Source organism: Salvelinus sp. IW2-2015, linkage group LG15 (assembly GCF_002910315.2).
Source record: "Salvelinus sp. IW2-2015 linkage group LG15, ASM291031v2, whole genome shotgun sequence".
Taxonomy (NCBI): domain Eukaryota; kingdom Metazoa; phylum Chordata; class Actinopteri; order Salmoniformes; family Salmonidae; genus Salvelinus; species Salvelinus sp. IW2-2015.
In genome coordinates, this window is record NC_036855.1 from 13,775,335 (window position 1) to 13,799,344 (window position 24,010).

Sequence of the window (24,010 nt, forward strand, 5' to 3'; positions counted from 1 at the left end):
AGTGTCATCTGATGAAGATAATCAAAGGTTAGTGATTAATTTTATCTCTATTTCTGCTTTTTGTGACTGCTATCTTTCGCTGGAAAAATGGCTGTGCTTATTGTGGTTTGGTGGTGACCTAACATAATCGTTTGTAGTGCTTTCGACTGGAAAGCATATTTGAAATCGGACACTTTGGTGGGATTAACAACAAGATTACCTTTAAAATGATATAAAACACATGTATGTTTGAGGAATTTTAATTATGAGATTTCTGTTGTTTGAATTTTAGGCGCCCTGCACTTTCACTGGCTGTTGTCATATCGATCCCGGTAGCGGGATTGCAGCCATAAGAAGTTTAACTAGGACTACAGTCACAGGAACACTACATGGGATCTACTGAAAAGCACAATGATAGTTCAACGTCCAGGCCTTCAAACTTTACAGGAACAGTGAGATAGATATTCAGAAAACAGCTTTATCTTCATTAGCCAGCCCACTACCTGATGTTGCGTTTATATTTTTGTTCAGTATGCATGTAAAGTATTGGTCCCATGTTTCATGAGCTGAAATAAATGATCCCAGAAATGTTCCATATGCACAAAAATGTTGTGCACAAATTTGTTAACATCCCTGTTAGTGTGTCACGTATTCCCCCGGTACTGCTGCTCATTCCGTTCACCAGCTCCGGAGGTCTATGTCACCGGCCTTCTAGGCGTCACTGATCTGGATCATTACCACCAACCCCAAACTGTCGTGTCTCATTACGCACACCTGGTTCCCATTCCCCCTGATTAGTATGTGTATATATGTGCCCTCTGTTCCTTATTGTTCCATGTCCGTTGGTCTTGTGAGTACCTGTGGTCTGTTGTATCGGTTTTAATGTTACCGTGTTAGTGTGCACTTGTTATTACAGGTCTCATCCCATGTATTTATTAGAGGTTTACATCTCACTCTTTGTTTGGGTTACAGCCCTGTGTTATATATATACGTGTTTGTTTTGGGCTTCGTCCCCGTCATGTTCATGACGTACTCTATTTTGGGTAGAGAAATTTAAAAAACAATTTCGTATTCCTGCGCCTGTCTCCTATCATTATACAGCATGACATAGTGAGCATTTCTCCTTCGCTAAGATAATCCATCCATGTACTACTCCCTTCACAGAACAGTGCAAACCGGCTCTAACCAGAATAGAAAGAGGAGTGGGAGGCCCCGGTGCACAACTGAGCAAGAGGACAAGTACATTAGAGTGTCTAGTTTGAGAAACAGACACCTCACAAGTCCTCAACTGGCAGCTTCATTAAATAGTACCCGCAAACACCAGTCTCAACGTCAACAGTGAAGAGGCGACTCCGGGATAGTGGCCTTCTAGGCAGAGTTCCTCTGTCCAGTGTCTGTTCTTTTGCCCATCTTAATCTTTTTATTGGCCAGTCTGAGATATGGCTTTTTCTTTGCAACTCTGCCTAGAAGGCCAGCATCCCGGAGTTGCACCTTCACTGTTGACGTTGAGACTGGTGTTTTGCAAGTACTGTTTAATAAAGCTGCCAGTTGAGGACCTGTGAGGCATCTGGTCACAGATGAGAGAAGGAATTAACAAGCAAAGTGATCATGCTGTTTGTATGTGGCTGCTATGAAAGTGACCTGTGTTTGTGTGTTATCAGGGGTGTATTCATTCCGCCTAAACGTTTCTTAAATGGAAGCAAACGGAACGAAACGGGGATAAACATACCTGAATTTGTCCAATAGAAACTCTCATTTGCAACTGTTGGACTAATGATTACACCCTAAATCAACTAGATGCAGGCAAGAGTTTGCAGGGCGGTATTGAAAGTGTCACTGTCTGTCACCTTGATTACTCAAAATCTTCTCTCAACCTGTGCACCTACGTTGTAAACTTTCATTCATAGGCTAGGTTGCAGCAACCTCATGATGGGTGAAGGGAAATTGGAGTATCATGTACAGTATTAACCTAAACCTATCGATGTTACGTTGAGCTGGGTGAATGGAATATGAATGACAGTCATCCAATATGCTGTAATAAAGGCCATGCTCATAAGAAAAATGTCAGCCTCCCTCATCTTAATCGGCACCGACCGCCACTGCAAGGTAAGCACATTATGATGACAATAAAATGTGACTGTTGGTCTGATAACTTCCTAACGTTGACTTTGTGTGACAAAGACATGTTCCAACACCAATAAATGATTTTTATTAAATTATATTACATATGTCATATAGTCAGGTCAGTCAATATATCCATTGCATTTACGTTGAATACATGGACAAATAGGCTTAGATTCCAAACATATCATTAAATAATTTGCACCTTTGGAACTAAGAACAGTGCATTGTTTGATAACTGACCCTATCAAAGCATGTTCTGATGTAGTACCAGCTTGATCAAATTCATGATAAAATACACTAATGCTAAACACAAGTTAAAGACACATTTTTGTGAATAGCACCAAAAGTAAATATGTATTGCATAGTGACGTATACAGTATCATACATGATTGAGTAGTAGTGGTTGGTTTTCTTGTCTCATCACTGATCACAGAACTAGGACAACAACAAATACTAGTGGCATTATTCATTTTAACACTTTCCCTACATAAATTACAAACTTATTGACTTATAATAAGTTATAAGCAAGTAAATGTTCTGCTTAATGTAAGTAACGTTAGAGTATAAGTTAATGTACACACAAGAGAGATGACTAGGATGTGCTAAATAGGTTTTGAAATGCATGTGTTGACTGACCATGAATATTACCTGACTGAAGTGTACTCTTTGTCCTCTGTGTAGCATGATTAAAGTAACAAATACAATGCTACTGAGCAAAGAACAAAATTCACTTCTTCTTATAAGCTAGTTAGTCTCGTAAGTAAGGCACAGCCTTCATAAGCAGGCTTATTATAACATACAAGAGCAACAGTTATTGATACTGGCAAAGGATTGACCAAATCTACTTCAGATGATTCTCTCGCACATAAGGCACAGCCTCATAGGCATGAAGGGAAGGGCAGTGAGACTTTTGCACTCTGTGCAAGGCTGGTCTTCACTTCTATAACAGTGGTATTTGATATTGAAAGGAGCAGCAACAACCCTGGACTGGCCATACGCCAACAGAGCATTATTCTCTGTTTACTATTTCACAGCACAAGTCTGTGTAGTGAAGCACATTTCTATGTGAAATTATAAAGTGGCATTAGTAGCCTACCTTATTACCCAGAACCATGAATTTAAGCCATAGCATAGCATCTCTCAAGACAAAAAAAATGTCCTGACTCAGTCTTGCTGGTACAGCCATGTCAGTTGACACGGAGTACTTGACAGGAGTTGCTTCTCATTTCAAGAGACAAAGGCAAGACAGACCCATTCAAGTCCAATGTGGGTTGGGGTTAAAGGTCACTGTGCCGAATGGGGGGGCTCCAGTTTGTTGGACAGGGCGGTCAACACCTGGTCAAACTTGGTGTATCGCTCTGCCTGGTTCTCCTCCGCCCCCCGACTCCCCCACAGCAACCTCATCTGGAATTCTGTGAGGAAGAGTTCTAGAACCTCAGCTTGCTCCTGGAAACCTGTATGTCCACAACACAACACACAACAACATAAAGAGATCATCATTGAAGCCTCACTAATACATATCCAACATGTTCATATATGTGGTAAATTGTGTTGGTGTCGTGGTGGCAAACTTTTATGAAATACTTAATATCACAACACGGTTTTAGTCTGTATCTCAACATGTTTTTAGTCTGTATCTCAACATGGTTGTGGTCTGTATCTCAACATGGTTGTGGTCTGTAACTCAACATGGTTTTAGTCTGTATCTCAACATGAGTTTAGTCTGTATCTCAACATGGATTTAGTCTGTATCTCAACATATATTTAGTCTGTATCTCAACATGGTTGTGGTCTGTATCTCAACATGGTTGTGGTCTGTAACACAACATGGTTTTAGTCTGTATCTCAACATAGATTGAGTCTGTATCTCAACATGAGTTTAGTCTGTATCTCAACATGGATTTAGTCTGTATCTCAACATGGATTTAGTCTGTATCTCAACATGGATTTAATCTGTATCTCAACATGGATTTAGTCTGTATCTCAACATGGATTTAGTCTGTATCTCAACATGGATTAAGTCTGTATCTCAACATATATTTAGTCTGTCTCTCAACATGGTTGAGATATGTAGCTCAATATGGTTGTGGCCTGTATCTCAACATGGTTGTAGTCTGTATCTCAACATTGTTGTAGTCTGTATCTCAACATGGTTGTGTCTGTATCTCAACATTGTTGTGGTCTGTATCTCAACATGGTTGTAGTCTGTATCTCAACATGGTTGTGTCTGTATCTCAACATGGCTGTAGTCTGTATCTCAACATGGTTGTAGTCTGTATCTCAACATGGTTGTGGTCTGTATCTCAACATGGCTGTAGTCTGTATCTCAACATGGTTGTAGTCTGTATCTTAACATGGTTGTGGTCTGTATCTCAACATGGCTGTAGTCTGTATCTCAACATGGTTGTAGTCTGTATCTCAACATGGTTGTAGTCTGTATCTYAACATGGTTGTGTCTGTATCTCAACATGGTTGTAGTCTGTATCTCAACATGGTTGTGGTCTGTATCTCAACATGGTTGTGGTCTGTATCTCAACATGGTTGTAGTCTGTATCTCAACATGGTTGTGGTCTGTATCTCAACATGGTTGTAGTCTGTATCTCAACATGGTTGTGGTCTTTAACTCAACATGGTTGTGGTCTGTATCTCAACATGGTTGTGGTCTGTATCTCAACATGGTTGTGGTCTGTATCTCAACATGGTTGTGGTCTGTATCTCAACATGGTTGTTGTCTGTATCGCAATATAGTTTTGGTGTACATAGTACAAAGACTTCCTCCCACCCTGTAGCTTTTTCTCTGCGTTGGCGCAGTAGTTGCCACCCAGCTGTGCCATAGTACGTGCCGCCGCCAGATGACTCATCACCACATCCATCCCCGCTTCCACCGTCTCCCAGGGCTCCGCCCCGTCCGCCACCGCCACACTCTTCTCCAGGAGGGATAGGAGGGGCACCACGTGCGGGAAAGATGTGTTAGAAAATGCACCGCTCTCTTAGAAAGAGAGGAGAGGAAGAGGTCTATTAGGCATTGTATTGGACACACTGTATACTCTCACTAAGGTCAATGTTTGCATTCACTGCTTTTAGGGGGTGAGACAATGGGTGTGTCAGAAATGGCACCCTATTCCCTAGGCTCTAGTTAAAATAAGGAGACTATTTAGGGAATGTAGGCTAAATGTCTTTGGAGATAAATTAGGATGAAGTACCTTTCCCATCGTTCATGCGCTTCATGAAAGGCTTCAAGGTTTTCTCATAGAGGATAGCGCCCTCTGTGTGTCGCTGGCGTAACACCATCCACGTCTGCTCCAGACGGCAGATCTAAGAGGCAAAGAAAATAAATGCTCATCAATGCACTGATCAGTGTAACTCATGCTTTACCTCCCCTAAATGTAACCTGCTCCACATACTAGTTACAGTAGTTATGTATGAGTAACTCTTCAGTTCCAACGCCCATCCGTATGTGCTGTACCTGTGGCAGCTCTAAGGTTCTCATAATGGCGGCGAAGCCAAACATGTTGCCCAGGTTGCTCTTGAGCTCAGCAGCCATTTGGATGGTTTTGTGCAGCAGGGAAGCTCTCTCCTCAGTGCTGCCAGTACAACCCAGCACCTCCACAGCTAGCATGATGGACATGGTCTGGAACCTGGATGATAGAGGGATAGCCGAGGCACAGAGAAAACAGAGACTTTACAAAGACGTCAATTAAACTGGTGAATTTAGAAATACAAGGAAGCTGACACAGAAACACCCAAAAATCTGAAAAACCAAAAAGTGTGTGAAGTAATGTGAAAAGTAATGCCAGTCCTCACCTTTCCAGCAGGTCCAGACGGAGTTGGTGACCGTGTGGGAGGGTCAGTAGCTCCATCCCAGAACTTACACCCATCTTCCTCTGCATCTCCGGAGTCACGTTCAATATTCTGGCGACCTGAGGACCAGAGACATGGTAAGAAAAGGATATGTTTGGGTTGTGCAATGAGGGAGTGTGTGTGTGTGTGTGTGTGTGTCAGTACCATGCAGTCAGCCTTGGTGATGTGTTTAGCCGCTGTCTTGGCATCCACCTGGGCTAGCAGCTCCTTGATCCTCCTCAGCACCCCCACCTCCAGGGGCCTGTTCTCCTTGGGCATCAGTGGGGACTGGTACCTACTAGGCCTGAAGGCAGAGGCTGTTTCCACTATAGGGACCTCATACACATTCTCCTCCTTCACAGGGTCTACAACACTCTGTCCCTCCTCCTCCTCCGTACACAGCCGCTTCACATAACTCTGAGCTGGTGGGGTGGCAGGACAGAGCTGACTGTAGCTGCTGTCTGTGTCTGGAGTCAGATATATGTGGGTTGGTGAGGCCTGGGCTCTGGTGGTCTGTTGTGTGTTGTTGTTGGGGGAGGGTGAGGGTGAGGGGCAGGGTTGGGTCCTGCTGCTGGAGCGTCTGGAGACAGATGGGGAGGGAGCCACCTCTGGCACTCGGATGACACGTGGACTCCTGGGCTGCTGGGTGACTTCAGATACAAGCAGAGAAAATTCACAATAATGAGTTACACAATATAACACTTTGTCACACTTCATCCCTCCCCTATTCCCCAGGTAACTATTCCCCAGGTCGTTGCTGTAAATGAAAATGTGTTCTTAATCAACTTACCTGGTAAAATAAGGGTTAAAAATCAAATTAATATTATGTCAGTCCTTTCCTATGGAAGTGTTTTATTTGAAACTAAAGTCACTGGGAAGCAATTGAAGAGTTTTAATGTGGCACTCTCACGCAGATATTTGATTATGTGCTTGTGATGTTTTGCTGTACAAAAACAGCCCCATACTCACTGAATGGCGAAGAGAGAAGGTTCTCTCCAATAGGTGAAGAGGGCTGATGGATTTTCTCAATCTGATCCAAATTGAAGCTACAGCTCCTGACTGCCCCCCTGTGGTGAACAGTAGAAGGGCTGTGCGCACACACACACACACACACACACACACACACACACACACACACACACACACACACACACACCACACACAACACAGACACAAACACACACACACACACACCCCTTTAGTCAAAATCAACAAACTATATTTGAAGCACAGCAAAAAAACTGCTCACAGCCGCCAAACTGGTGCTGTAGTCAAAAGAGCAGAGGACAGTGCAGATGAGAACCAGTCTCACCTAAGCGGGCAGATCTTGTCCATCCCATTCCCACTCTGGGTCTTGACCAGAGCCCCTTTCTGACAGGAGGGAGAGTTCAGAGGGCCCTTGTGGTTGGCCAGAGCGAAGGCTGCCTCCAAGTAGTGTAGTGGTAGAGTACGATTAACGGGACTGTGGATCTGAGCCCCACTCTGCTGAGTCAAAACCATCCTGTTCCCCACGTAGAAGTGAACCAAAGCAGGCACGGAGTCGAAGGCCTCTCCCTCCAGGGTGTACTGGACCCGGGTGTAGGTCTCACTGGTCTGAAGCAGGACCTTGCTTATTAGGAAGTGCAGGGTATTTTGGTTCCAGCGGTTGGTCAGCACATAGTCTTCCAGGCTGGAGAGCGAGTCTCGGATGAGGAAGTCCCCATGGTGCAACACCAGAGTCTCTGACACCTGCCAGTCAAAGGACACATCAGTTAAGGAGAGCTAGAGATTACTACGAATGTCATGCGTGTGTACATGTGCATAAGTATGTCCAGATGTTTGAGGGAGGAGGGGAGCCTCACCTCCCAGGGGATGTGTCCATGGTACCAGCCATGGCTCAACAGGTTGCTGCTGCTTAGTTTCAGCTCTTCCTCCAGCTCCCTGCGCAGCTTCTCAGACGGGACGTCCAACCAGAACCTCTCCTTGGAGAACTTAAAAGACATAGGAAGCAAAGGTAAGAAGTAGAGAAGAGATGAAAATAAAATACATTTCAACTTCATAACCCCTGTGAAACAACAGTTACAGCATCTGCGTAGATTCAGCACCAGACAGTGGAAACAAGTCACTTTGTTGCCTTTCCCCCGGTTAGTCTGTTGTGAAATTCAGTAGATGGAGTGAAGCAGGGAAGGTCAGAGAAAAAAAGTCAGGCATTCCCACACTGGCATGTCACCAGAGCACAGTCTTGGGCAGGTTGTTGCGGTAACGTTATTGTGTAGCTTAGCCATTAGTCAGCCAAGCTGTCACCTATTTACACACAGTCTCCCAGGCAAAGTAGATCAAGCACCCTGACCCTCCAATCACCACTTGTATAAATCTTTCTTGGAATTCATTTTAAATGGGCGGATCTACTGGTCCTAACGACTGTTCCCTTCCCAAGCCTTAAACTACAGTAGGTGACATGTTGTTTTCTCAAACAACAACATTTCCCTCTATTTAATGGTTTGTCCCATGGCCTGATTGACACTGCTCCAAAAACACTTTCAAAATGAAGAGGAAACCTCATGAATACTTTGGATTGAATTAATAACATACCGGTTTGCTGCATCAAGATAATTTAGCATTTCAAGGAGGGAAAGTGTTCATTTTAAATACAAATTGAATGTTTGACAGCCAGATTGGGAATTTAGCCAGGACACCAGGCTCAATACCCAACTCCGACTATAATGCCATGGGATCTTCAGTGACCACAGACAGTCAAGACACATGTTTAACATCCCATCTGAAAGACAACACCCTACACAGGACAATGTCCCCAATCACTGCCCTATGATATTTTTTTAGACCAGAGGAAAGAGTGCCTCCAACTGGCCCTCCAACACCACTTCCAGCAGCATCTGGTCTCCCATCCAGGGACGGACTATGACCAACCCCACTTAGCGTCACAGGTAGGTCAGAAGTGGGATGCAGGGTGGTATGCTGCTGGCAAGTGGTCTTGTTTTTTGGAAAGTCACTTTTTTGGGCGGGACCGTAGATATATAATGTAATATATATTGATAAAATAAAGTTGATTTAAAATGTAGAATCAATTGTATGGTTGTAAAGTTAGAGAGGATCCAACGAATGAATGTTTCTGAATTCCTTCAGTCTTTCCATCTGCACTAGGCATAACCAGTCAAATCCAGATCAGGCTCAGTTGCCCACAGTTACACAGTCGTCTCTAAACTATTCCTCTGGAATGGGCAGGCTTCCCAACTCTTTTATGTCACCGAACCTAATTCAATTAGAGCTCGACCGCTGCACACACTGTGATCCCCATCACAGTTCTAATGGTTCCACACAAACACAGCAAGAGAGGGGATTCTAAAAACAACACACTCTATAGGAAGAAGTAAACAAGTCTCCTTTTTTTGTTGTTTTGCAATCCTAAAACGGGCACCTCAGAGTTTTATGTTCGAGAGAATGTCTCAAAAGGACCACTTATTATGAATCCATCCATATTAGTAGTGAGGAGGAGGTAAAATATCTTACCTTCACATATTCACCTTTGCTTTCAATTGGATCCAATTGGCTGGAAGAAAGAGGGGAAAACATCATGTTAGAATGGAAATGTATGTTCTTCATTGTGATGGCACAACATTCAGGGCCTTGTCCTCTGTGTATGTACTTCTCTATGTGCCTCGGCTAGGGGGAAATAGGCCTATTACATAACAGTCTAGTAGGAGTTCAAATCTGCAATACCTCCAAGATATGTACTAATATGACAACTCCAAGCAACAGCCGGTGACATTAAACAAAAACTATCATGGAAGACGAGAGGCATGTCAGGAGCTTTTGAAAAGTGTTACTTTGGACTTTCTGTTGTTCCTCAGCCAAGAACGTTTCCACAAGAGTACTGTCAAGAGACATGACCTCTTGTTCCCATGAACTCAATCTCACACACACACACACACACACACACACACACACACACACACACACACAAACACACACACACACACACACACACACACACACACACACACACACACACACACAGCTGCTCCTCGTCCTCCCCAACATACCATTCTTCCCCCCTCCTTCCTTCCAGCTAAAGATACATTCACTAACAAACACACATATATGGCCCACAGGGGTCCCAAACTACAATAACACAGACTGAGATAATGATGAGAAAAACCAGCAGTAGAACTAGCTTTCATTATCTGACAAGAAGAAGAATCTGCAGACTCATTTCCCATGTTTCTATGATGCCTAATAAAGCCAAGCTCCTCTGACCGCCATTTCAGTTTGAGCTAAGGAGCCTCCCTATTCAGTACTTGGCCGGATGAGTTTCCCTAGATGAAGATCCATATTTACAGCATAAACTAACGTCATCAAACAGCCATGAGGCAGCTGTGTATGGGGGAGACACACACAAACACACAACCCCTTGAAGTGGGTTGTGGCTCAAAACAATAATAAGAATCACATACAGTATGACCTGCAAACACTGAACATTGTACACTGCCCATATACATAAGGACACAGTAAGTAGTTTATGACACGGTTTATAATGGAGCAGTGTTACTGTCAGTAAAACTGAGGAAAGAGCGAGGTTTCACAGATCACACTCATGACTATGAAAGCTATGTCCTTCGAGTGAGTCTAGAGTTCAGAGCTTTACACTAAAGACACTTGACCAGTGCCACCTCTGCCTATACGCAGACTACGCATTGAGCGCAAGGCCCCGTGGCCGCTAGGGGTCCCCGCCACCACTGTTTTTTGGGGGGAACTCAGTCAGGGTCTCAACTTACTGTTGGGAGTATGAATAGTAGAATACACAAGGTAGTCATTTTGAAATGTGGTTGAGCATCAGCAGTTTTTCTCTTGTTATGTCAGTCACCGACAGTTACTCAATTAGCCCTTGAAACAAATGTTTTATACACTGTAGATTGCTAGGTAACTTAGTCTGGCCAGCTATCTAAACCTTGTAGTAATCATGGCTGAATTACCGACCGGGCACAAAGGGCACGTGCTAGGGTTCCTGGCCTACAGTGGGTCCCCATTGATTTTGTAAGTCACCCAGATATCGTATGAACATGGCATAAGTCAAGGCAAAATGTGTGGAATTGCTGAAAATGTGCTTGAAAAATGCAAAAGTTTCTCTACTCATGGCAAAATGTGTAGAATTGTTGTTAATTTAAATTCGATTTTTTTCCCGATGATCAGGCAAAATGAATCACTACTGACAAGCTGTCTATTGACCTCAGCTTAGAGAGTAAAATGACCCTTGATCTGAACTTCCATCCTTCACATTTTCACTTTCATCTATACCAGCGGCATTTGCTCAATATTGTTTCCTCTCTTCTATAGACTAATAGGTAGTAGAATCCCGGTCTGTACATAATGTCTAGGACAGGGTTCCCCAATAAGTGGGTGATCCCCACGGGTGATATTTGTTGTTGGACATTGCTGCAAAATCACCAGGAAATTAGCTCAAAGTGATTTTAATTTAGGAAATCTGTTCCAAAGTATTCCCACGCATACATAGAGAGGCATATGTGACCGTATCCCAATGTGGTCAAGGTTTGAAATGATTATTGTCAAATACTATATCTGTTTGGGTTTCTTGTGGTCAATTTTCAGTGTAAAAATGATTTAGAACTATGTTCCCGACCCGACCATCCGCTAAATGTAATTGGGGACCCCTGGCTTCGGGGAACGTCAGGGAACATAAGGTCAAGTTCAACTGGCTGAGAGATCAATTACTTCCACTAGCTGTTACGACAATCAGAAGTCAGTCTCGACCATAGACTGTATGGTCGCCATTCACTGGACAGAGAGCAGTAATAATGTCCTCCTTTCGCTGAAATGAAGGAAAACGTCCAACTTCCTTAAGCAATACACATTACATAACCCATATCCCAGGCTCCCCAAATGACAAACAGACACTATAGGCGAGGCTTTTGTAGGACATTAAACCCAGAGATCACTGTCCGAAGCTGAACATTTCATGTGAATAGGGTTTATTCATGTGTCATAAGAAAATAGATGTATTCATGTATATCAAGATATACTGTGTGGCAGTAAGTCACTTCCGGGCACCATGCAGCTAATGAATATAATTAACTAGGATGGATTAGTTGTTTGTGCAGTGTGCAGGCTGCAACTGCAAGATGTTACAATGTAACACAATGACATTACCTGCAACATATGTGAATGTTACAATGTCCAAAACATAAAAACAGTTTTCAAACGAAAGTGCTCAGAGAGAACATGACTATGCAGTCCAGGCAATAAACAACCTATGAACAAGAACTTATCCATCAAACGTACATCCACCATGAAGTGATGGTATTGTATTATCATAAGAGATCTAGAAATCTGAAAACTCACCTTATTCCCATGGTAGTAAATAATCGAGACGGAATCGGGCGGTAGCCTATATCATGAGTTTCGCACATCTCTAGCGGTGTAACGATCTCAAGTCATTGCGCTGAGCTGAACTACAAGCCGAGCAAAGGGTGCTCTCGTCCACGCGCAAAAACCGTGCAGGGGAGGAACCTTCAGCCCATGCATGTTATTGTCGGAGTCGAATGATCGTTTTGCTATTCTACAAGACCTTTCAAATTCATGCTTATGGGCACATCCAATTTTAACGGCGATGAATTAAGCGTCCCGCCTCGAGAAACAGGTACACTGTCAAACCAAGTGTTTAGGATCTGAACACTTAACTAAACACTTTTCTGTAACACTTCGAGGGGGTGTTGTTTTAACACTGTAGGGTGTAAAGCCATATTTGCGTATTTCACAGAATGCCTTTTAACTGAATGTGACACCCACCCATGACTGTGGTTGTTCCATTCAATTATTTATATTCCTGGAGCCTTCACTAGATGACTGCCTAAGTGAATGTGTTTCAATTTAAAGTAAATCCTTAATGACCACATTTCATTTCATATGGTCTAGTTATACTCCACATTGTGGTCAGAAAATCCTGGCTCATGGGCCACATCAAACACGTAATTCCTATTGGAATCCAGCCAGAGGGAGTATTTCTAAGAATTCGAATATTTTATAATCCACAACCTGCACACAGAATGACTGCTATTGTGCAAGATTTCAAAATCAAAACTAGCTAAACCAGAAAATCTAAACTGGAACAACCATCTCAGTAACGGGTGCAATAAGTAAAACCCCTTGCAGATTGGATTAAAACAAACTATTCTAAAAATCAACCTGCAACAAAGCATGCTGGGAAATATGATAATAAGGCCCCTCTTTCACTCAGAGAGTTAACTGAAATGAACTCAACACACCACGCGATGGAAAATATTTTTTGAATCAAATGTCCTGTTCCGTTGTGCTAAGGTAAGGTGACAGACATTCCTAACACTGATCTGAATAAAAGGCATGGAATTTCTAATGACTAAATGCACTCTAAACAGAACAATGGGAAAGTTAACACTAGTGTTTAAAATCTGAAGGTGTTTTCTTGGTTGGAAACTCACTGGAAAAAGCTGACTGTCATGTTTAGTCTTGCATTCTAAACGCCTGTGTTTAAGGTGAGAACACTTATTGAAAAATCGAAATTCCTGATGTTTAAGTTTTAAACACTAACGTTTAGGTTATAAGCATGTCACGTTTCATGGTTTTACAGTGTAGGTTGGCTAATGCAACTTCACTTCAGAGCACTTTTGCAGGATAATATATGGCACTAGAGTTCATTCCGGACTTTAAAACCTATGCCTGTCAGTTACAAATTCTTGAATTCAGAGATACAGATACAATTTTTGATATTTTGTTTGAAAAAATATATATAAAAGGTTACAGAATGTATCAATTCATCTCACACACATATTATCCCTAGTGTTGTGATAAATCAGTTTCTCACCAGTCAAATGTCCCCATCCGCTGTGAATCTCCCAGAGTCCTGCTTCCATCATCTTGTGTCTTCTGCTCTGTATCTCTGCGGACCACCTGTGCTATAGGGTCCATCACCTCATACAAGTCCTTGGTAAGCGCTGTGGGTGACACTGGGTCAGAGTAGTACTGAGTGCTCTGGGAGAAAGGCATAGTGGCAGGGTCAGGCACACAAGGATTGGTCCTGGCTGCATTGACCACTGAGTGGTCCTCACATGTCAATGGTGGATCTTGATTTCCTGAGGGTTTATTAAGTGCAGAGGACTTGGGTACCTCATATGAGCCTCTACGGGATGGCAGTGTATCTGTGTCACAGCTGGGTGAGGGAGAGTGAGTGGGGGCCTGAACCACTGGCAGTGTTTTCCCTGTAAGGCCACCAGGCAATGGCTTCTCTAAAGCTGAAAGATGGGTACTAGACAGGACACTCAGAAGAGGAGAATCACGTACATAGTCCCCAGCCTGACACTGGCTCTGCCCTCCACTGATCTGACCTTTGCTACTCTTTTTTTTCTTTGACTCCTTGCTGCTTTTCTGCCTCTCCTTTCGAGGCACGGTACCTACGTGTGTGTACATGTCACTGGAGCGAGCATAGCCCGGGCTGAGTAAGCAGGTATCCATGTCATCAACTGAGTTGGCCCCCAAAGTTTTGTCACTGTGGCTCCCATCAGGCTTTGAGGTTATCTTGGGGTCTGTCTTGTCTGACGAACGACGGATGGAGAGATTGGAGAGACTTCCAAACCACTTGAGACCTGGGGAGAGAGCGCAAGATTTCCTTACTGTATCCACTGTTGCCATGGCTCATTTGATATTCTGATACATTGGTGTTCTATGGTACAGTATGTGCTTTGAATTGAGATTCCTCTCTTCATTTTTATCATGTGAAAAATATTATTTGTGTCCTCTCTGCTCAGTCATGCCTGGAATGTTTTCACATGCAAGCCGAACATGCTGAATCCCTCACCGGATTCATTTCTGAACTGAGAGCTGAACTCTGTGGTTGTTTAATTATGTTTCTTCCCTGCGGACCCATTAGAGCATGAAAACTTGATGCAGACATATTGAATGCCTCTAGTCTGCTTCCAGCTAAATATGATTCCTCAGGGGCTGTTAAAAGGAGTGGGAGAGGGAGAAATTGGGGGAGACAATAGAGGAATACTATCATTTTCCCTACGCTAGTCATTTATTTACTTTTCAGAGACACATTAGGCAAGAGGGGGGTGTACTCTGGACCTGAACGGCTAGCTTTGTCACTGAGAGCGTTATCTAGGGAGACTTGAGGAAGTAGAACTATAAACATGTTATTCTGTAACAGACGTCGGCTACTATCTGATCAGGTTTTTCATCTTCAGCACAATATTAGAGGGATTTCCTTCACTCAAATTATTTTCAAATTATGTTTTTGGTCCTGATGGTCAAGTTTAAATGACATAATGACCTTCTACTGTCGTTATACACTCCAAACTACACACACACACACAAGTACATGACCTAATCCATAATACCAAACAAACATAACTTTGTTGTCTATAGCAGGCTGGCTTGTATTAGTAAGAGCTGTTTTTATATTGTATGCCATGGTCAGTCTCCATTTAGTGCTCAATTGAGATGCTATTTGAAACAAAACAATGAGCCAGCTATGTTTTTGTTTACAATAGCATATAAACCTGAATAGTGTTTTTATAAGTGGAGCAACAGCAGACAATGAGTGAACTGACAGAGAAACAAGAGTCAATAGAACTCATTCATTACAAATAGTCCCATTAAGAGATGAGAAGCCTCCTGCCTTTCCCTAACTCTGACTCATAAAATAACCAGAGCTCTAGGATTGATGCATTCTGTGATCCTTCTTATTATATACTGTAGAATTGATTACGAATGAGACATTTATTAAGAAAAACAAAACTTACTCAGTTTTCGTTTGCTCATGGTTTGGGGTAGGTTCAGACGTGTAAGGATACAAGTCCTATTATCATCCTTGTTCTTAGACAGTCTATATGAGGACAACTTTGATACACTCCTTGAACAGCATGCAGTTCCCACAGTGTGATGAACAGTAATACCTTCTTTTGCCCAACAGAGAAATGTTCTTCCTGTCGTCTTGAGAGAGCGGAATTGGCAAATCCATTTTACGTCAGCAGTCATTTCTGCATGTGAAAGAGAGACATTCTAGTGAATCTATCAAACCAAAGTTTCCAATTAACATTACCTTTACCCTAATAAGTTAAAACATGTCAGTGGCACATACAGTTGTTGTGTTATTTCTACAGTTGTTGTGTTATTTTAAGAAGCTTTCAGCGAGGCTGTATATGATGTGATCTATTAATGTGCTTATAAATGAATGACAATCTATAGATGACAAAATATTGATTAAGCAAAACAACAAAATAGTCCCACCGAAAAAATAAGTAAACCAAAACATCAGGAGGGCATCAGGAGGGAACTTGCGCTTCTCCTTTTTGGTGGGTGGGGTTTTGACTCAGATAGTGAGTAGTCACTCAGCACAAGTCTTGCATAATTTTCTCTGGGTTGCTAAATTTCCTATTGAGACTTCCTGTCATATGTAAAGAAATAAGCAATAGTAGGCAGTAAGCAGTACGCAGTAAGCAGTTTGTCTAAGCACAAAGAACACCATGCTAGCTCGAAACAAGCTTTGACATTTTCACTAGCATTTAGTATGACTTGGTATCTGACACAATTAGGCCTATACAGCCAACACAAGGATGACATTGTTAATGACAGCTGACTTGTCTATGAATCGGCCAGGGCCTGGCAAGTACCGTACAGGCCTATTCATACGGTTGCAAATCCTTTGTTACACGCAACAGAGATGTATTAATGAAACAGTATTCCAATAGAAGTTAGTAGATCTGTGAAAAGGGAGAGCGGGGATGACGATTGTTGGCTTGTGGAATGTTAATTTAATTGACAAATATATACCCTTTATATGCAGTTTCAGTTTTGTGTGCATACTTGCAGTAATACATTCCCAAATATTTATTGTGCTTGAACAGAGTCGATGCCAAAGCCTTGGACCTTGGCCATGTCATTGATGTGCTTATATGAAAGAACAAGAGAATCCCATGTACTACAATACTGTAATCAGAGTAGGTTCTATAGATTAACTAGGTAAACATGATGTATTGTAAATATCTGTTTGTTAAACTGATAGTATGGTAATACAGGAGCCGAACTGTCTGATGTTCCATTTCAGTGGGCAGACTGACATTCCAATTCAATGGCACCTGACGTCATTCCCTGGTAACAACGTGTGTTGTGGATGCCAGGAGTGGGAGAAGGTCCAGGAAAATGGTGGCGAGTAGTGTGTAACAAAATGGAGAGAAAGTTGGTGAAGCAACAGCTGTGCTGGAATGCGATCAATATGGGTGTCAGTTCTGATCCTATGGAGCATGAGGATGAGGGTCACGGATCTGAATGGTCTATAGTGGAAAGACATAGGAAGAAGACAGATCCTGATACTGAAACAGTGGAGCATCTAGTATAGAAAGGAAAAAGAGGGTCAAGATAGGAAGCAAGAGTAATAATGAGTCGGAGTGGAAAGATGGTGTTTGATGAGACCACAGGGCCTCATTTACACCCTATCCGACTAACCAATGCCGTAGAGAAAGAGAAGTTAAACTAGCCCGGTTAATTAGAAATTGTAGATTGCTAATATTTTGTGGTAACCAGGCTCAACAAGCGAAGATTCTGCAAATGGAAAAGCTTAATGGGAAGAATATTGAAAGCCATGTACATGGTGCTTATTCTAGGTTGAGGGGAGTCCTCACTGGGGTCCCAATATATATGTCCACAGATGATATTAAAGAAAATGTGAAGGGAAGCAGAGTAGTGGAGGTCAAAAGGTTGATCAATAAGAAAGAGGGACAATGAAGTGAAAGCTTATTAGTGATGCTGAGGTTTGAGAAAGTTTTGGGAAAAGTACAGATGGGATTCCTTATGTTCGAGAATTTCTCCCATATGCACTGCAGTGTTTTAAATGCCAAAGATTGGGACATGTGCTGCTCAGTGTAAAGGAAAGAAAAGATGTGTCAAGTGTGGAGGGGAACACCTAATCAGTTGTACAACTGAATGGTGTCTTCCACATTTCCATCTTAATCAGAGAGGTGCGGGGGGCTGCCTTAATCAACATCCAAGTCATCGGTGCCCACGGAACAGTGGGTTAACTGCCTTTGCTCAGTTAACCCACTGGGTTACTGGCCCAATGCTCCTACCCACCAGGCTACCTGCCGCCCCATGATTAGGGTGAATGTCGGAGCAATGTGAAGGTTAAGTGCTGTAATTGTAGGGGAGAAAACAGTGCAGCATTTGGTAGATGCCAGGTGCAGAGAGAGAGGCTAGAGAGGTTCAGAGATGTAGAATCAGTCATGCTTTATCACATGCAGAGGCGGTAAGACAGATTGGTAGAATTACAGTCTGGACCCATGGAGCTTACATGGATGTACACTACCGTTCAGAAGTTTGGGTTCACTTAGAAATGTCCTTGTTTTTGAAAGAAAAGCACATTCTTTGTCCATTAAAATAACATCAAAATGATTCCATGCGAGAAATTGCCAAGAAACTGAAGATCTTGTACAATGCTGTGAACTACTCCATTCACAGAACAGTGCAAACTGGCTCTAAACAGAATAGAAAGAGGATTGGGAGGCCCCAGTGCACAACTGAGCAAGAGGACACTTACATTAGAGTGTCTAGTTTTAGAAACAGACACCTTACAAGTCCTCAACTGGCAGCTTCTTTAAATAGTACCCGCAAAACACCAGTCTCAACGTCAGTGACTCTGGGATGCTGGCCTTCTAGGCAGAGTTGCAAAGAAAAATAAATATCTCAGACTGTCCAATAAAAATAAAAGATTAAGATGTGCAAAAGAACACAGACACTGGACAGAGGAACTCTGCCTAGAAGGCCAGCATCCCGGAGTCGCCTCTTCACTGTTGAAGTTGAGAGTGGTGTTGGCCTTCTAGGCAGAGTTGACGTTCAGACGGGATGGTGGCTTTAGAAGCTTCTGATAGGCTAATTGACATCCTTTGAGTCAATTGGAGGTGTATCTGTGGATGTATTTCAAGGCCTACCTTCAAACGCAGTGCCTCTTTGCTTGACATCATGGGAAAATCAAAAGAAATCAGCAAAGACCTCAGAAAAAAATTGTAGACCTCCACAAGTCTGATTCATCCTTGGGAGCAATTTCCAAACGCCTGAAGGTACCACGTTCTTCTGTACAAACAACAGTATGCAAGTATAAACACCATGGGACCATGCAGCCATCATACCGCTCAGGAAGGAGACGCGTTCTGTCTCCTAGAGATGAACGTACTTTGGAGCGAACAGTGCAAATCAATCCCAGAACAACAGCAAACGACCTTGTGAAGATGCTGGAGGAAACAGGTACAAAGGTATCTATGTCGACAGTAAATCGTGTCCTATTTCTACATAACCTGAAAGGCCGCTCAGCAAGGAAGAAGCCACTGCTCCAAAACCGCCATAAAACAGCCAGACTATGCTTTGCAACTGCACATGGGGACAAAGATCGTACTTTTTGGAGAAATGTCCTCTGGTCTGATGAAAAAAAATGGCCATAATAGCCATAAAGACCATCGTTATGTTTGGAGGAAAAGAGGGATGCTTGCAAGCCAAAGAACACCCTCCCAACCATGAAGCACAGGGGTGGCAGCATCATGCTTTGCTGCAGGAGGGACTGGTGCATTTCACAAAATAGATGGCATCATGAGAAAGAAAAATTATGCGGATATATTGAAGCAACATCTCAACACATCAGTCAGGAAGTTAAAGCTTGGTCGCAAATGGCTCTTCCAAATGGACAATGACCCCAAGCATACTTCCAAAGTTGTGGCAAAATGGTCAACAAAGTCAAGGTATTGGATTGGCCATCACAAAGCCCTGACCTCAATCCTATAGAAAATCTGTGGGCAGAACTGAAAAAGCGTGTGTGACTCAGTTACACCAGCTCTGTCAGGAGGAATGGGCCAAAATTCACCCAACTTATGGTGGGAAGCTTGTGTAAGGCTACCCGAAATGTTTGACCCAAGTTAAACAATTTAAAGGCAATGCTAGCAAATACTAATTGAATGTATGTAAACTTCTGATCCACTGGGAATATGATGAAAGAAATAAGAGCTGAAACAAATAATTCTCTCTACTATTATTCTGACATTTCACATTCTTAAAATAAAGTGGTGATCCTAACTGACCTAAGACAGGGAATTTTTACTAGGATTAAATGTCAGGAATGGTGAAAAACTGAGTTTAAATGTATTTGGCTAAGGTGTATGTAAACTTCAGACTTCAACTGTATATGGTCCAGCTGCGATGTCATCTCTCAGAAGAGTCATCCCTCAGGGTCCCTATGATGCCACCTATTGATATGTCATGTCTCAATGCAGTGCATCTCTCAGGAGAAGTGGGGATTTCGAAAGGAGTCTTTTAACACTAGAAGCGCTGGAATTCCATAACTAGAACCGTTATGACTTGATATTTCAATTATTATTATTTCAAACATTCAATAATAAATAATACATTCTAAAATTAATGCATTTGTTATTAGTTAAGGGAGCTAACGTTATCTAGCATTTACATTTATGAAAACATAATGTTACATTCTTGGCTACCGTTAGGTAACGTTCAAAGACAGAGCTCACAGCGAGTGAATTAACACTTTTTTTTGCATAATTGAAATTCCATCTCTGCAGACCATGACTAACGTCCGATATCCTAAACGACGTCTTGAGTGGCACCTTAAGAAACCCCCACTCTTCCTGAGAGATGCACTGCACTGAGAGATGACATATCAGTAGGTGGCAGCACAGAGACCCTGAGGGGCAATTGTGGTGGTGAACATGCACCTGAATTTCTGAAGTGTCCTGTTAGGGTGAAGGAGACGGAGGTGGCAAGAATAAGGGCTGTCCAGAATGTCTCCTATCCGGAGGCATTGAGAAGAGTGGAAGAAAGGAGTGAAGTTGAAGAAGCAATGGTAGAACGAGTAGAGAAAAAAATGTGTGTTGTGGTTCCTAACTAGTTGTTTGATAGGAGATGAGCTCCTGATTTGAACTTGTCACCACTGACTGTAACCACTTGGCGTCGATGGCAAGTTGGAGGAAATGGCGACTGTGCTTGAATCCGGGAGGCTCTAAGATGGCAGCTTGAGCGGACGCTTACTACCAAGCTCTGCACACCAACTTTTGAAAGATAGTGAAAAGTGTATTTATGTAAAAGTGTATGTATATAAGTGAGAGCATTTGTGTCAAAACCATTAGTGTGGAAATCGTAAAGGATATGGTCACGTGTCAAATGTTTGCAGACGGGAGAAGTATGATATTGAAGAATCTGTGAATGGAAAATGTTGCAACTGTGGTGGGGATCATACTCCGGACTTCCTTGAGTGCCCTGTTAGGGTGAAGGAGGTCGAAGTGTCATTGATCAGGGCTGCCAGAGATCTCCTATGTGGAGGAGGTGAAGAGAGTCGAAGGGGCAAGAGGCAACAGTGTTGAAGATATGGCAGTGGATGAATTGCAATCAGTTGCTAGTGTTTTAAGTAAATCGGGTGATCTGGATACACTCATTGTGAAGAAGGTGGATGTTGTGGCATTTATAGCCACAGTGATTAATTGTACAGCACAAGTGTCTAAGAGGTCCAAGTTGCTGGATATTATATCTGCAGCCGAGAAGTTTTTGGGGCTCCAAGACTTCACAGCAGAAGCACTACAAGGGTTTTTGTCGCAAGGAAATGTCCTGCCCTCACAGAAGGCTTCTGAGCCTGTGTTAGGACCTGATTAGAATGAGGTTTTTACAGAAAAGCAGGTTTATTTTGTTTAGTTAATAAATTTTTTTGGTAGTTAGTATTTTATTTTTACCCAAATGTTTTTCCTTTTTTGGGATCCTTATTATCCATCCGCACAGTAGGTGGAAGAATGCACATTTAATTGTTGCAAACGCCATTACTCCATAGAAGAAGTACAATTTCGAATAATCTGGGAATGGAAAATGTTGCAACTGAGGTTTTTACAGAAAAGCAGGTTGATTCTGTTAGGTCAATAATTTTTTGGCTAGTTATGAGGTTTTATTTTTACCCCCTCCAAAAATATTTTGGGATAACTATTATCCACCCGTACACTAGGTGGCGGAATGCACATTTAATTGTTGCGAACGCCATTATACCATAGAAGAAGAAGTTGTTCTATAGCGCAATCGCTGGAGAAAAAGTTTCACGGAAAAAATGACCTCCACCCCAAAATAGAATGAAAAGCAGAGATAAATCAACCGAGAAAAAGGACATGGGATTTGGAGACGCGTTGTCAGGGTGGAATATATTTCTACAGGTCGCAGAAACGAGACTGGAAAAGTGAGAGTTTTCATTGGCTGCATATATCTTAGGCTAGTACAGGTTGATGGTTTGAGTGAGAAAAATGTTGCGCGTGGACAAACTGTCAGACTATTGTTGAGACGTCTAGTAGATGGCAATAGCCTAACGTAACCGCGAAAGCCTTTTTTCGCGGCAGGTTAGGATAATTAACGTAGCAGGTTAGAAGACAGAGGTTAATAAAGTTATGCAAAGGGTTATCGAAAATTATCACCTAACTTGCAACGAAAATCACTGTATCGAAGGGTGTGTCCCTAATGTAACTACGTAGGGTAAAGACAACCCATCATAGTCATGACGGTAAAATAGGCAATCAAACACGAATCACTCATTAATGCAAATCATCAAAATAAGTTATTTATTAAATACTGTCCATTAGTACGAAATCAACCATAAAAATATATGAAATAAAACTAAATGATTTGCAAACTTTTAAACTACCAATCAAGTTTCCATGATTGAATTCCCCCCTATTTAAATGTCATCCTATTTTCTCACTGTCTTTGCAGATATCAGCACAAATGTGATGAGTTGGAGGTGCAACACAAGGACTTCTCCTCTCAGTACTTTACTGTTGAGAAGGACATGGGGCTCTACGTGAAGTGCTCACTGGCCCAGAAGGAGGATGAGCTCACAGACCTGTCAGAGCAACTGGGGGGACTGCAGCAGGCCAAGGACACCTTTTGAGCTGCAGCTCAGTCAACTCCGCCAAGAGTTGCAGGAGAACAAGGACAAGCTCACCTTTGAGAACATGGTTCTTGGTGAGATAAAGAACCTCGATACCACATCATCCCATTCACATGATCCACCACCAGGCTTTCATTTCAAACCAGCTCCAACATACCTGATCCTGTGGTTTGAATTCAAGATGAATTAACGTTGATCATTTAAATGTATTACTCCTCTCTCTCCATCCCCATGCAGCGGGTAAGCTGGAAGCTCCGGAGGAGTCCCGTGTGCAGAAGGAGGAGCTGATGGCCCGCCTGGAGGAGCAGCTCGGGAAGTAGAGGCGGGAGCATCACACAGTCGACTACAGCCTAGAGAGGAAGGCCGTGCTGGACAGCGACAGGTCAGTGCCATATGTACACTGAGTGTACAAAACATTAAGAACACCTGCTCTTTCCATGACAGACTGACCAGGTGAATCCAGGTGAAAGTTATGATCCCTTATTGATGTCAGTTGTTAAATCCACTTCAATCAGTGTAGATGAAGGGGAGGAGACAGGTTAAAGAAGGATTGCTAAGCCGTGAGACAATTCAGACATGGATTGTGTATGTGTGCCATTCAGAGGGTGGATGGGCAAGACAAAAAATGTAAGTGCCTTTGAATAGGGTATTCCTAATAATTGGTATACTTGTATATATCCAGAATAATTTGGTTACTGCTGCTCAAAACTTTCCTTCGCTCTGCATCTAAACAGATTTTCACTCCAAACACATTTTTGCCATAAAATCATTTAATGACAGAAAGGGAGGGGGTCCCATACAACTGTAACTCCAGCCTTTAAAAACAACATCAATATAAAACATGTATGTTCCAGTCAGGGACACTGACTTCTGCTCATACTCTCCCTCCCTGTGCTCTCTAGACCAGAGTTTCCCAAACTCGGTCCTGCCCCCCCAACATGTGCATGTTTAGTTTTTTGCCCTAGCACTATACAGTTGATTGAAATAACCAATTCATCATCAAGCTTTGATTATTTTGATCTGCTTTGTAGTGCCAGGGCAAAAACCAAAACGTGCACCCGGGGGGCCAAGGACCAAGTTTGGGAAACCCTGCTTTAGACTAAGGGAGCA

At 42.6% G+C, this 24,010-nt stretch overlaps 1 protein-coding gene and 1 pseudogene across 2 annotated transcripts; one reads left to right on the top strand and one right to left on the bottom strand.

The window, feature by feature from the left end:
* Window positions 1-2,171: 2,171 nt before the first annotated feature.
* Window positions 2,172-15,895, bottom strand: LOC111974849 (SH2 domain-containing protein 3C). Of its 2 annotated transcripts, XM_024002892.2 has the most exons (12): window positions 15,732-15,895; window positions 13,796-14,573; window positions 9,451-9,490; window positions 7,785-7,913; window positions 7,256-7,671; window positions 6,913-7,031; window positions 6,109-6,593; window positions 5,908-6,023; window positions 5,570-5,741; window positions 5,307-5,418; window positions 4,886-5,092; window positions 2,172-3,557 (listed from the first exon to the last, which is right to left on the bottom strand). In XM_024002892.2, the coding sequence occupies exons 1-12, from the start codon at window positions 15,748-15,750 to the stop codon at window positions 3,388-3,390; spliced, it is 2,763 nt and encodes a 920-aa protein (XP_023858660.1). In that variant the 5' UTR covers window positions 15,751-15,895; the 3' UTR covers window positions 2,172-3,387. The 2 variants fall into 2 exon arrangements, with proteins under 2 accessions (XP_023858660.1, XP_023858661.1); XM_024002893.2 differs by lacking the exons at window positions 13,796-14,573; window positions 15,732-15,895 and adding an exon at window positions 12,298-12,457.
* A 6,153-nt stretch (window positions 15,896-22,048) lies between these two features.
* LOC111974900 (cilia- and flagella-associated protein 157-like) lies at window positions 22,049-24,007 on the top strand (annotated as a pseudogene).
* The last annotated feature ends 3 nt before the right edge of the window (window positions 24,008-24,010 follow it).

Coding starts and splice junctions, on each gene's coding strand:
- LOC111974849 (XM_024002892.2), bottom strand. Junction 7,672..7,784: donor ATGGACACATCCCCTGGGAG/GTGAGGCTCCCC, acceptor TTTGACTGGCAG/GTGTCAGAGACTCTGGTGTT. Junction 5,742..5,907: donor CGTCTGGACCTGCTGGAAAG/GTGAGGACTGGC, acceptor TCTATCATCCAG/GTTCCAGACCATGTCCATCA.